This window comes from Meleagris gallopavo, chromosome 5 (assembly GCF_905368555.1).
Source record: "Meleagris gallopavo chromosome 5, MGAL_WU_HG_1.1, whole genome shotgun sequence".
In the NCBI taxonomy this organism is placed as follows: domain Eukaryota; kingdom Metazoa; phylum Chordata; class Aves; order Galliformes; family Phasianidae; genus Meleagris; species Meleagris gallopavo.
Window position 1 is genome coordinate 24,412,882 of NC_139408.1, and position 14,906 is coordinate 24,427,787.

The 14,906-nt window shown below is 40.6% G+C and overlaps 1 protein-coding gene across 9 annotated transcripts in view; it reads right to left on the bottom strand.

Moving 5' to 3' along the window:
• Window positions 1-815: 815 nt before the first annotated feature.
• RPAP1 (RNA polymerase II associated protein 1) overlaps window positions 816-14,906 on the bottom strand; it is a 38,627-nt gene continuing 24,536 nt past the window's right edge. For 7 of the 9 annotated variants that reach the window (XM_085224792.1, XM_085224793.1, XM_085224799.1 and 4 more), the window contains 10 exons: window positions 13,660-13,839; window positions 12,745-12,943; window positions 10,725-10,834; window positions 9,171-9,366; window positions 8,441-8,590; window positions 7,883-8,025; window positions 5,978-6,782; window positions 3,940-4,116; window positions 3,190-3,246; window positions 816-2,380 (listed from right to left, as the gene is read on the bottom strand). In XM_085224792.1, the coding sequence (XP_085080918.1) occupies window positions 2,225-2,380; window positions 3,190-3,246; window positions 3,940-4,116; window positions 5,978-6,782; window positions 7,883-8,025; window positions 8,441-8,590; window positions 9,171-9,366; window positions 10,725-10,834; window positions 12,745-12,943; window positions 13,660-13,839 (2,173 nt within the window). In that variant the 3' untranslated portion in view covers window positions 816-2,224. Of the gene's footprint in view, window positions 2,381-3,189; window positions 3,247-3,935; window positions 4,117-5,977; window positions 6,783-7,882; window positions 8,026-8,440; window positions 8,591-9,170; window positions 9,367-10,724; window positions 10,835-12,744; window positions 12,944-13,659; window positions 13,840-14,906 lie in introns of all 9 variants that reach the window. The other 2 variants (XM_085224800.1, XM_085224801.1) reach the window with 2 other exon arrangements.

Here is a 14,906-nt window from a genome sequence, read left to right on the forward strand (position 1 = left end):
TTTTGCAGAGAAATCTGGAAGAAGGCTCCCAAAAGCCTTACAAATTTCAAGCTTGGAGCTGCTGTACTCTTAGTCACTGCCAAAGTTTTGAAGTCTTACGGCTAACACACGACGTGCTTAAAATGTTCTGCAAATAAGCATGACAACAGAACTATTTGGGATCTCTTCCTTATATTTCTGATGCCTGCTGCAGAATCCTGTCAGAAGATGGAAGTATTTTGTGGGCACACACTGATGGCTTGAGGAGCATCTGGAAACGAGAGAACTTTTCAAAACCTGATCCCTTCCTTCTCAGAGTTCACAAAATAGATTTATTACATCTCTTCCCTTTATCTCCAAATATTATCTGTGAACAGTTTTTTCTTTACTGCTTTCTCTTGTACCATGTACACATATTTGGCAGTTAGTGACTCACCCCATCTCACAGCATGTGGCACTCCGAATGTATTGATGAGCTGCAAACAGAACTATGAAACTGAAGAGGTTTAAATAAAGAGTAGAACATTCTCACTGTTCCACAAAAATTACAGAACTATCAAAATGTTCATTTACATCCATATAGATTTCAAAACTCAATTTCACATCACACAAAGGACAGGAAGAGATTTTTAAAAACTGGAGGTCAGAAGAGCAAAAGATGAATTCCTTGCTGATGGCAGTTCTTAATTGGGCATCTAGGAGTCCTTAAATTTTACTGTGCAGTTGCTCTCCAAAGACAGGTGTTCAGACTTAAACCATCTAAAATGAAAACTTGCATGCCTTCAATTGAACTTTTTATCATATCAAATATTTTTAAAATAATTTAACAATAAAAATCACAGTTGACCATTTGGTGCTTTATTACATTACGTGCTATTAACCTCAGCAGACCAAAAATTGCAATAGAAAAAATAGCAATGATGAAAAAAAATTTAAAATGACACATCAATTACATCTATGTCCTATCTGAAATAAGGGGACAAAAAATGTGAAACTTACCTTCTAACCTAAGGGGTACTGGTAGAATTAGAAAATTGTCTGTTAAGTAGAGAGAATCTGAAGTCTTCAGGATAGGCATCACCGTGCACCTCCCAGAGGAATTTATTCATAATAAAGAAAAGAAATAACAAGCTTTGTTCATAGAAGTTCTCCAAACAAAAGCCTGCCAGACTGACTGTAGTTCTACAAGAACGACTGGATATAAATGAAACATCCACCTCACTGAGATTACACTTGAAGAGTAAATTCTGGGCTTGACCTGGCACATGTGATTAGTCTTTTAGGGCACTACATTTCTAGTCCTTGTGTTTGAGGCTGCAGTACTGAGTTTGGATGTAAAATTGGGATCAAATAAGCTTTTTCTAAGAAAGAAAAAAAAAAAAAAAAAGATGTAAACTTAGGATCTCTGCTTCAGAATTTAAATTACATTCCCCTTTCCTCAGAAGGGAAACAATGAGCCTTTTAGTTAAACAATCGGATTTTTTTTCCTGTAATGGGGAATGATTAATATTCTGCCTACAACAAAATTATTTCGGATCTTGTTAAATGTGTAACTAAATAACGGAGAAAAGAAAGCAGTTTAGAGGCTATCTAAAAGGCAACCAAGGTAGAATGACCAGTGTTTATACCACTGCATCAGGATCTGTTGTTTGTTAGAGGTATGACACAATAAAAACTGACTGATAATGTGCACAGAAATACAATCCTCAAGAAATATCTTGGAGAACCAAAACTAAACAAACAAACAAAGCCCTCACAGAATCAGTTTTTTCCTCTTGTGTTGTCATACTATTTGCTGGGAGCTGCACGGGAAAGGAACCACTCAAAATCCAGGACACAAAAAAGCAAGAAAAAGATCCTGGGAAGACAGACATCATCATAAGAATTCACAATCTCCTGACGGAATTAATGAAATATTGTTTTTTTTTTCCAGTTCTTTTTGTTTATTCACCAGTCCAATGCCTCTCAGACACATTTTCCCCTCCTCCAGGATGAAGCAGAACAATCTGAAAGAGAATTCTGGAAAATGCTCTAGCATTCATAAGAAAGAGACCGCATACACATATTGCCATATCTTGAGAAGATCTGTGCTGTGCAGGAGCACTCTATCAGTGTTTCACTTTGCAGAGATACCAGGAGTGTCAAAGAAAGACACTTTAACAATCTGAAATGTGCATATTTTCATCAGTGAAGCATAATTTTCTCCTGCTCTTCCCCCTGACTGTCCTCTTCTACAAGTGTTTGGCTATGAGACAAGCACTGGTGCGTTCTCCTTATTGTCTTTTTGCGTCACCATCTGCAGGTACTTCAGTCGTATAGGAGGGAGTTGCTCATAAAGGTCAAAGCCCAAAGGGCTCTCTGTATTCAGCAGTCTGTAGTAGAGAAGGTGCTTTTTCAAGGTCTGAGGAGAGAAACAGCAGCCATTAGACATGTCTTAAAAGTACAAATCTAATCTTTTCTCCTACTTCTGACACAACAAAGTAAACCTGACAGACAATACAACTACCACATCCAACATATTTAACTGCAACACTTTCAATAGAAGAGCTATAAAAAAAAAAAATCAGTTTCTTTCAAGAAAGTCTTTTAATTTGCATGAATTTTCCTCTTCTGTACTCTCACCTCAACAATCTCTCTCAACAGTCCTTGCAAGAAGCCCAAATGCGGTTTTGAGTGGGAACTTATAACAATGGACTGAAATACTAAACATAAAGGGCAAAATTACATAGCTGTTACACAAATGATAAACTTCAGCAAGATCTGCTATGGTAAGGCAGGATGGAAAGGTGAGAGAAACTTAGTATCTGTTTTGTTCTTCTGTGGGGGAAGCATCCAACTAAATGTTAAGGGAGGTCCGTGCTGGCTGCCTGTTCATAGCTGTGCTAGAACCAGCCCTGTGGGACCTGTCACTATGCAGAAAAAACACTGCTCAGGCAAGAAATATGGAAATAGAGTAGAAGAAATTCATAGAATCATAGAATCATTAATCTATGTTCCAGAGGGGCTCATTGTGTTGAGTTTAATCATAACAAGAATTAGATAACACTACTGGTAAATACTGCATGTTAAAATCCTACTGCTAATCTTCTCATTCTCAAGTTAGCAACATAGATAAACAACAATTTCAAAAGCCAAAATGCAAATCTGTGAGAGTACCATGCCTGAAAAACCATAGCCTCAATGGTACACATTGATCCTTACAGATCTTACCTCATCCACCAAAAGCCAAGTCTTTCGCAGCATGCTTTTCCGAGCAGCATCAGCCTCCTAAAAACAAAGCATATACTTCAATTAATATAGCAAATGCCATCTCTGCCCACAGGCCATGCAGCACTCTAGAACAACGCTATACTGATGATGGTCCAAAGAGCAGCTTGTTCTATCAAAAAAGCCTTAAGGTGGTAACCACTTGGTCCTTCCCTCTCCTCCTTCCCTTGTTGACATCTCAACAATCAAGTAGAATTGTAGATCAGGGGAGAAAAGGGCAGGAGGAACCAGTGCTGGAAATCTGAGACCATGGTTGGGCTCCTGTTTGGTTAACTCAGGCAGTGAGTTATTCAAAGAAGGTGAAAGGAAAAAATGCTCCACACCTTTAGACTGTCCCTGGCAGAGGCTAAGACTATTACAAGCCCTCTCTGCATAGTCAGCAATTTCATTACACGTGCTTCATTCTTTCCTTTTGTACATTCATTCACAGATGCTTAGATTCCGTTTCTGTAGGATTGGCTATGATTAGTGCACGCTTCTTAGGATATTACAAACAACAGTGGCTGTCTACTGGCTCCTATGTGGATTCCAAATTTCAGATCTCAGACAACTGCACAGTTCTCTAGACATACTTATACTCTTTGTTTTCAAGTCCAAGGTGGGTGATTCATCAACAAACCACAATGGATGCTGGGGAATACCAAGTGCAAATCCAAAGCTCCCAGCCCTGAAGCACTGATATTCCTTACCTACCTGAGTTGTGCTGTCTTGGGAGAAAATAAAGCTGTTCACATGAGCCACGGCCACCACATAAAGAACAGGGCACCAGGTGTTGCGCAGAGCACCTGTGACCAGTGTTCGGAAGTAATGTCGCAGGAGGTTCAAGTTATCCTCAGGAGGGGAAGTGTATCGCTCGAGAGGCACAGGAAACTGCAAGAAACCCACCCAAAAGGCAACATTACCTTCTGAGGCAGAATCTAAGCAGTGAGGAATTCCCCAGCTGTTAAGGCTGCCATATAACACAGGACATTCCCCATTTGGAGCAGGACCATTACTGCCCACGCTGACTGATGTGACATGCCTTTGTCAAAGTGTCCTCAAGATCTCTTCAGCATTATGGATAAGCGTTTTAGCAGACAAGTGATGGTACTTGCTTTTTGGCACAGGTAGGAAAAGGTGTTTCAAAGCAAAAAGACAAAGTGCTTTCAGCAGCACTATATCTTCTGCTAATGTATCAGAGAGACTTACAAAAGCCTATGCATTTAGCAAGAAAAGGAAAGCAGATATATATGCCAGAGTTAATGCTGCTGTTAAGCTTCCAACATTTTCTGACTTCACTGTCTAGCTTTGAAAAATAGGTTAGAACCGCTTTTAATAACATCTTAGTTTTGTTCACTTCTCCATTCTCCAAAGTCCAAATTGTCTTCTCTATTTTCACAAGTTCTCTACGTCTAAGGTTACGTATTTCACTTTGAAGTATTTTCTTTGCAGGACTAAAGAAAATCATTGATTCTACACAGTTCAGCAACAGTCTTCAGAGAAAACCAGCAGCTATGCCGTTAGTCTTTGGCTACAAAGGCAATACTACTAAAATTTTTACTGCCCACTAAGGTAAGTTAAACATGTCTTAAGACAAAACAAAAGAAAAAAAAAAAAAACACCTCCCCCTAAAGTGATTTTGCTCCTATACTTATGAAACTAGAACATACATAGGGAAGGGTTACTAGAAGCACCACGAGTACAGAGAGCTCATCACAAGAAGCAGGCCACAGAATCCTGGCTTACTTGGCTTAAGAAACAAAGACTCATCTGGCCATAACAATATAGAGAAACTGGCTGCTGGGCCACTACAACCAGGACAAAAGCACTGCAATCACACGAGGCAAAGCATATGAACTGCTAATTCACAATTTAATTTTTTTTCCAAAAATTGTCTTTGTATTAGCAAACTATAGGATAAATCAGGCATCATCTGTTATTTTGCAAGTGACAAAGAACGTAAAGCCAGCTGAATCCAATCTTTTTTGCTCTGCTCATTCAAAAGAAATGCACTCCTGCACTTCACAGATAAAACTTTCTCACTTAGTGACCCAGTCAAGCACAACTCCAGTATAGACAACTGTAAACATGATCTGAGAGGAAAAAAGCGTGTTTGCCCATGCACTGCATAGAAAGATTCTCACCGGGCTGAGAGAAGAGATAAGGCAATGTTAACTCATGCAAGAAGAGCACAGGGTGCAGACTAGCCCTTCATACACAGGAGTCATAAATTAGGAGCTTCTCAGCCACTAGACCAAGCAGGACATGGGACAGCATCCACTGAAGACTGAACAATCTCATAGCTCCCACCTTTCACATTATACCTATTATCAGCTCCCCAAACTAAGTTCAAAATCTTTCTTGAAAGGATTCTTTAACAAGGGCAATCTACAGGAACTGGACACTATTCTCCAGACTCACAATCAATAACATTGTTTTCCTCTCCAAGTCCTTCTTCCCATTAAAAAAAAAAAAGCCAAAGTATACACTGCTGTAATATATCTCAATAAAAAACAAACAAAAAAACCACTGCTCTCCATTCTTACTTCATTTTACATTCCATGCACTGGATTTTCTTCAAGAACAATGAGAACTTGTAAGTGAAGGAAATGAAGGAAGAATGAGTATTCTAGTGGACACTGAGATAAAGTAGTAATAGTGCTGGAAGAATGACCAAAACAGGGCTGGAGAAACACAGCCAAGAGCCCAGTATCTCAGAAGCGTGCAGGCAACAACCATAAAGCGTGATTACCTGCTGGAGGGGCACTCCCAGTGCCCGCAGGATACTTGCGTGCTCCCCAAAAACAGAGAGACGCAGATGAACACTGAAACGCTTCTGCAGAGGTAGAAGAACAAAGACTCCAAAGAGTGGATCTCCAAAGGAGACACCTTCAAACTGCTCCAGCAGACTTATATACAGATCATGGAAGGACGCCAAACCAGGGAGCGGAGCATCCAAGTTCAGGGAGTCCAGAACCTTGGGCTGGCAATACACAGAAAGAAGCGCAGCTGTGTAACAGTGGATTGGTGCTTCTAGAAAGAGGTCACCGCCTGTGAGGAAGATGCACATAAGTCGTGCAAGTTTGGCAGCAGTAGGGATGCTCTGAAGGGTTTTAGGACGCCAAGTTTCCAGCAACAAGACCCACTGAAGGTTCCAGGTCACAGTGTTGACTAGATCAAGTGGGAGAGAGTTCAGCACAGCCCCACGCGTCTCTGCATTAGTCACTTTGTTGTAGAGGCTGATAAGTGGAAAGAACGGCCAGTCTGAAGGCAGGATGGGCCCTCTGACTTCAGGAAGCAGCATTGATTGGATGAGGTAATTACGTCCTTGGTAGGATGCTTGGGAATGCACAAGGGCAGGCTGCAAGTGAACAAAATGAGAGAGATAACAGGAGCGGATGGCAGGCAGATTCTGGTATGATTCTCTCAGCAGGGCACCACGAGTAGGCTTTGAAGAAGATGCTGCTGCAGAGCCAGGCTGTGACAGTTTGGCACTGGTACCCAGATGCAAGATATCAGAAAAGTCAGCTGCTTCTGGCCCTCCAGTTTTCCCTTCGCTGTAAGATAAAAGCAAACATCAGTCAAGAAAATCCCAAACACATTAAGCATTAACTATCTTGATATCTACAGGAAATTCATAGAACTACACTTGGAATTACCAACACAAATGCATTAAATGAAAAACTTCCACACAAAGCCAGCAGTCTGGTGAGGAGGCTGCAATTCCATTCTAGGGAAACAACTTACCAGCACAGATGTCAGGATGCTGAAGTGAAATACTGTATATCATGTAAGGCCACCTTGAGTCAATAGGACAACTCCCACAGTGGTAGCTTTGCACAGTCAAAAGAACCACACAGATTGGCAAACAAATTAAGGCAGAGGGGCTGTCAAACTTGTGTGTCACAGTCTCAGACCAGACATTTATCATGGTCTCAGATTACTTGCCAAACTTTTGCAAAATGGCATATAGCAAGTATCTGTAAGGAGGTGGGGTGTGGGGAAGCTTTCCTTTTTAAAGGAAAATTTGCTGGAGATACATGCTATTTCTTTGCAGCACACTGGTCCAATCTCCTACAAAGCTGCACCATTGCAAGTTCTAAACTGATTGTGAGGAACAAAGTAAACTGCTACCATCTTGGCCAGATGTAGATGTGTCACATTTGAGGTACTCCATATTATTTCTAGTACAACGTAGAGAATACATCATAATCAAATAAGAAAAAAAAAAAAAAACAACTGTGTAAGAACTTGTATAGTAAGGGTTAAAAGGAAGACTTAGTGATTTTTCAGAATAGATCAGGATCCCATGTGTTTCCTAGCCTCGCTACCATCAGTGCAGTAGATGCTGGACCTTAGTGAAAATCAGTTCTACCAGAAATCACTGGACCCTTGCCACTGAGGGGTTCAAAAGAAACTGGTCATATTTCTCAACATGGATACAACCAAGATAAATTTACAACCACATTGCCGGTCTGACTAGGAGGCTCCAGGACTTGAGAATACGCCAGTAAGCATTTGAAATTTGAATACAAGCCCTACTGAAGGTCAAAAAACACAACCAAGTTCCATTGCCAACATCTGCTTTTTCATCATTTTCAAGTCTTCCCAGGTACCAGACTAAAGAAAACAAAAACAGAAAAAAAGCACAGCTTACAGAAGAAACTCTGGATTAAAGGCAAGATCCAGCAGGATCTCATAAGCCAGATGCTCGCTCCCCGGCAACAGACGGCTCAGCAATGCCATGGCAACGCAGTGATAGAGCGAGGCATGACGGCTGTAATCCGGACAAGTGCCTGCCTGCACAGGAAAGAAACAGATAAAACCACTGTTTGTCAACAGGCATCAGCAAGGACAGTGGAGGGGAGGCAGTTGAGGGAGAGATCTCGCTGGAAAGTGAGAGGCTAAAGAGGACTGCAAGAACAGCATTCTTGGTCAGCATTCACATAGACATCTTTCAGGAGTATTGCTAGGAAAGTTGTTCTCACTCTAGCCCAAAGACAGGCAAAAATATAATTTTGCCATCTAAAGTATTTTGGATCTAAATCCCCACGTCAGTAACTATAAAGATATTACTTGCTCATGGGGCAGAACAGTCAAGATAGCAAAAGACCAAATCTAGATCAGCTATGTGGAAAGACCAGCTGCCAGAGTTAGAGAAACTAAAGTGAAGACAACTCCAGAAGTGAAAGAAATGAAAGGCCAACAAGGATACCATTTTCCTAGCCAATACTAAAGCGAAGTACTGCAGATGATACTCATGGCGCAGCATCCATGCAGATGCTGGAGTTACTGAGGGGGGTGCAGTCTGCCAGCTTTGATGCAGATAATCCTTCAGGCCTTCAAAGCTCAGCACAGAGCTGTACTATAAAGGAAACAGAAATTAAGACAAATATTAGTAACACAGTCTGCACTGGAGGAAAGTAAAACAGTCCTCTCTGAAGTCTACCATCCCCTGCTTTCCCCTTAAGAATTCCTGCTGACTGCTGTAAGACTTTCAGAAATGGCCTGAGAAATATCTGTCCTTCTGCCACAGTGCTCACACCTGTGTTCAATATCAGAAGAAGGAAGAAATTTCCTCTTTTGTTTAGTTTGATCTTTTTTTTCTTTGTTATATATCCTTCAATCATCCCTCTTTCATTATCTGACACTTTAGTTCAGCCAAACAGTTGTTTAACTATTCTCAATGGATAACTCCATCCTTTAAGCTTCATCATCATTTGGCACCTACTCTATAATCCCAGCTTCCCAGCATGAACTGGATATGGGAATTCAAAGACTCGCCTATTCTGAAAATGAAGGTACTTATCTCCAAAGTACTTTGATATTTTTACATTAAAAACACACCAGTTCTATTTTAATAATTGAGACGATACAAATACTGATCTCCTTCCAAAGCATGCTATCATTCACATAGAACTCACAGTGAAAAAGTATATTCTCACCTTGCTGATTAGTCCTTTGTGAATATGGGTGATGCTATTGATGAGAAATAGGAGGGCAGTGAGGAAAGGGAAAGGTGACTTGGAGCCAACTAGGCTCAGAGGAGGTTTGCCTCCAGTACAACTCAAAGATACAATGCTGAAGACAGATTCAGGTGCTGGGGAACAGGACAGAGGGTTGCACAGAGCAGAACATGGCCTGTGTGAACACAGAATGAAAGAGATCAGGTCAAAAGGATTCATATTACTGAAAATTTATCCTGTAGGAATGTTACCATCCAAACCATGCCACACATTGTGGCAAAATGAAAGCCTCAATGACTGCAAAATAGAAAGGAGAAAAACCAAAGCAGTATCAACAGTTGGTAAAGTAAGGACTGTCACATAGAAGCTAATGCCAGTGAGCTGTCACAGATTCTAGTCTTCAGCTATATTGTTCATGATGTGCAGAAATATTGATGCAATGATGCACCTCTGATGTCAAACATTTGAAAGCTTTGGACCTTGATTAAAAAAAAAAAAATCACACACATGCATATGTATTCCAGGTTAATAAAGCTGCCCACATACTTTGGACATTTCAAAAATTATCAGACAGGCAAAGCCAAAAAGCCAGCTTATATCTGAAACTGCCACTGCAAAAATGCTGCCTTGTGCATCAGAAATTTTGGTGCTAGAAGCTTCAGAACTCAGCTCTCAGTCATGAAGGAACATGAGCCAGATTGGTGAGCATTCAAATACCCTTTGAAATAAAAAATTTCCAGTGTCCCTTACATAAGACTGGATGTTTTCCTTAATACAAGTCAAACTTCTCAGTTTACCCCTCTCCACAGAACTGATTGTAGGGTGGTAGTGAGGCTCCCTCTACAGCAGAAAGAGGGAACATCCACAGCACTGAACAGTGCCTAGAGCCTGAGACCAAATTTATGTTATCCAAACGTCTGAAGGGACAATTTGGTATCCAGCCTTTCACTTTCTCTCCTGCAGGGCCTTTCAAGGAGCTCTGCAAGAACTTAAATTATTTTATAAAAGTAGTTCATACACAGCATGTGAATGGTGCATGCACTCCCACTGATGTAAGGACTCAAACTGACATTGCTTTGTTCTTGTCTTTAAATCAGGGAAACTAAAAAATAATCAAAGCCAAGAGTGAATAAAATCTATTTGAAATTGATATAAAACACAGCTACACGGAGGGGTAGAGAGGCAGGCACTGCAGCAGTATCAGTAGGCAAGGAGGAACTGGAGAACCTCTGCAGTAGATGCTTTGTGTTGCAAGGGGAGAAAGGACAAAGAAGGGGTGTAGACAGAGCCTGAATTACTGCACTGTAATTCATCCAGCTTTCAGTATCACACATATGAGGTACATATGCAAAAGGTAAATAAATGGGAAAGGAGAAAATCATCTAAAGCATAACTGTACTTTTTGATGTATTCTAGGCCAACATTAGAAAATTTCTTTGCTGTGAGTGGATTCCCAGCCCCTGGAACCACCGTGTTTCGTGCCCTCCTGACCACACAGTACAGTATAGAAATGAAGCAATGAAATAATTTTACCTGAGCAAATCCCACATGCTGTGCATGGCTGGCTGGCTGAGCAGGGGCTGCAGCACCTCAGATGTCAAACGTTCCAATTCCTCTAAGCAGTCAACTGGATTGACTGATGGCTGCATAAAACAAGAGAAAACAGAGGAATGCAAAAATACACACTGATTTAGTTACGTTCTTTTTTGATGTTGTTATGACACACCACCTCATCTACATAACAGTACTGCTATAGGTTAAAGCTAGCTTAACTGCTGAGAGCATGGAAACTGAGAGCTGGCACCTCAAGGTGTCCTCATACTCAAGTATTAGAATGCATCAGAGAGAACTCTTATTTAGCTGGAAGTAAGGTATGGGATCTTTGGGAGAAAATTCCCTAAATGTAAACTTGCTCTATGTGGTTGACATTCCCACTTCTTAACATTCTACCTATAAGCTCATCTTCTCTTTAACTTGAAGAAAACACAAAGGTGATCAGAACTACCTTGAGAAAACAAACTGGCATCATGAGGGTCGCAGGAAAAAAATAAAAATAATAATATTCAGCTGTACAGAGTGCAGTTGACCTACCCATCAAGACAAGGCTGTGGATGAACACTGCACAGGGGAGGACCTGTGTTTTTTTTTGTTTGTTTGTTTGTTTTTAAGGGAACCATCCAAATTCTTCTGACCCTAGTAAGCAATATTCCAGATTGAATGAACAGGCTGGCACTTCTTTTTTCACTATATATTGCCTTTGTTAGAGAAATACTCATTGCTGTAACAGAATCTGATTTTTTCCCAGGTGAAAGTTGTCTCCAGAAATCAGCCAGCAAAATTTAAATGTTATCCTTAATTCTTAGTAGTCTACAAAAACTATCCCATGGAGGTCCCTGTATTCACTAGTCTAAAACTAGTCTAGTCACTAGTCCAGTGACCATACAGGTTATTTTTTTTCCTCTTATCCATTCAAATACACTATGTGTAATTTTTATTTTATCTTTAAATTAGATCATATTAACCACAGGCTGATTATTATTATTATTAAGTGGAAATCAGAATTCATATGGCACAGTTCAAGGACCTAAGAAATTATTTAGTCAGCTGCTTTTCTGGAATATCTGTAGAGGGTAAAAAGGAATACTAGTCTCTTTGAATGGTCTTCCTGGGTCTCTAAATATCAGGACCTAATGACAGCAGGTCAAAGGAGCTAACTACCTTTGGAGAATTGAAGATATCTTTGAAAGACCTGGGCAGTTTCCACCCTAGCCAAGGCAAACAAATTCATTTGTTTCAGGCAAATTTCAGAGGAGTTAGAGAGGTCTGAATAAATACAGGCATTAAATTATCCCCACATCTTGAAGATAGCTCTCCCAGGCCAGAACTTGGGCACATCAGCCGGGCAGTAAAGAGGAATCCTGTACTTATCTTTAGGACATGAATCTTTGAAGTAGCAAAAGTATAAGACGCCGTTTTTTCAACAGCATAACACTGATATGCCACCTTCAGAAAACTCTGTTAAAAAGATGGTTACATACTGCAACAGTGACTGGGTTACAGAATTTGACCTTCAGTGTTGGTGGAGCAGTAAATAAATTCATCTTTATTGCCTCCTGCCCGAAGTTCATATGGTATGACCCTCTGTGTTCAATCTTCCTACAAGGTTATTGCAATAACTGTCCACATGCAGGATCTCAGACCATCACAAATGCAAAAATGTGCAACTTAATTTAGCCTACGAGGAGGAAGGACTGCCAAACTGAATTAGGTCATATTTACTGCATGCTGGGTATCTCTGCAGTAAATCAAATGAGTCATTGCACTACCACACTCCTTGATTGAGATTCTGAGCCCAGAAGAAATTAAGACAGTGACATTTGGCATTGCCAGTGTGAAAGATCAGCACCCAGCCTAGGTAACAGGTGTGGCAAACAACATCTAGTCCTCATCTGTGTTCTTCTAAGCCTTCCTTTCTTTTTTCCAGGTTTTCAGTGGTAATACAGAAGCTGATACCAGTGACGTGAAAAGACAACCTATGTTCTTCTGTCCTTACCTGTTGACTGCAAACACTGTAATAAACTCCCAGGTAGATCATGTAAGTTGTGGTCAGAGGCTGAAGAATTTGCCAAGTTTCTGTCCAAGATATCACCTGCAGGAATTTTTTCATGCTAGTCTCCAGAAAGGGCTGTAAGCCTGACACTTGATTCCACGTTACTGGAGGAGGTGGAATCTGTTCACTCTCTTCACAGCTATTATTGAAACACAGCAGAAGAATGACACTGGATAGTGAGGATGCCTTGAAAACAATTCTCTCTAAAATATCATTTTAATAGCAAGACTTCTAGTTGCATGTAGCATGGAAGATGGATGCCTAATGACAGCTACTAGGGGAAAAACAACTTTGCACGTTCCCCCAGACTAGAACAAATCATTTTAGACAGAAAATTCAAATGAGAAACTATACTAAAAATACTAATGCAGGTGAAGAAACCTAAAGTTTCTTCACCTGCATTACTCTCTCCTTAGCTAAGCTTTGGTTTTACTGAATGTTACCCCATTATCCAGTAAAACTAGCAAACCCACAGCCCACTTTTCTTAATCCTGATCCACCTTGTTCTCCACAGTTTCTTTCCTCCAGACCTCAGAGAGGTCATTTCCTTTTTCCCTGAAGGAAAAGTCAAAGGAGTTCTCTAGTTCATTCTGGCAGGAATGCACTGCTAAATGCAGATTTTTACCTCTCCCTCTTATCAGGCTAGCAGGCATACAGCTAACTACCAGTCTTCAAAGTTCAATGTTCTTCTCTTCTGTCCTCGTGTCAAAAGCAACACATCCCACCATGCAGGGATTCACACGTGGGACAGTACACCATATGAAATGAACGAATAGAGAAGGGTAAAGTCACGTCTCCTAAGTGAAGAGAATATAAGACAACTGCTCAGATGCACAAAACAGGTGACAGAGGGCCTACCTGCTCAGCTTGGCGTGCAGCTCCACCGTGCATCCTGCAGTTTGTGTCACACGTACCAGCAGAGTAACCACCGCTGCAGCTCGCTGGACAGATAACTCAAACATCGGGTTCTTCTCGTGGCTAGTGCTGAGCAACTCAGGCAGAGACTGCAGTATCCTCACCAGCACAGGATAGAGATCCCTATGGTTTAAAATACAAAATATATGAGGTTGGAAGTAGTCCAACACCCTGTTCAAGCTTAGTCAGCTAAATTAAGTTTGCCTAGGAACATGTCTAGTTAGGTTTTGAATATCTTCAAGGATGCAGAGTCCAGTCTTTCTGAAAAATCTGTTCCAGTGTGACTATCTCCACAGTAGAAGTTTTTCCTTATACTTAAGAGAAACTTCCTTCATTTCGATTTGTAGCCATTGCTTCTTGTACTTCTCCTGCTATCACCGGGAGGATCTGGCCCTTTTTTCCCTGGACACCTTCTTGTTGCACATTGCTAAGGCGAGATGAGAAACATCAACATCCCCAAAACAGAATAATCAACAGACATGGAAAAAATGACCAAGAATTCTATCATTTCCAACTCAACTGAAAGGAATCTACCCTGCTTCCAAACATTCCAACCAACTCTTGAAAAAACACCAAATATTTTCTTTTTTTCCTCTAGTTTTCAAATGCTCAGAGTATACGTGGTTATAATAATGCAAATTCAAGCAATCTTCTGCTGCTTCTCTTTCCTCAGTGTTATCTACAATGCTAAAAGATTACATATAGTGTTTTACTTTATTAACCAATACACAGTTGCGCTCAAAATGCTATTGCAAAGAGAACCTCCCTTCCAACAATTACTACTGGCCTCTCCACTCCTCTTCAGGGGAACTCCACAGTTACCTCCATGCTTTCAAGTAAGACTCAATGCTTAAGGAAGGTCAGATTTATTCCAGAGCAGACCTTGAACTTCAAATACAAGAACTTGAATTTTGTACTGAACTGAGAGTGGATGCAGAGTTTGTCTGCATTAGCCTGCCTCAATTTTCATACATGCTGGGGACTGCTGCCCAGACTACCTTTTGCACATCAGATTCAATCCTAGGTCTGCTGCACTCAACATGTCTTGAGGTCCCACAAGCACAGCTGATTCAAAAGTCTCTGAGGGAAAAAAAGATGTAGTCCTAAAAAGTTTAGGTTTATCCCACAGAGAATGAAGAAAGAGAAGAAACAACAAATTAAAAGTGATTAAGCACAAGAAATACAAGAGA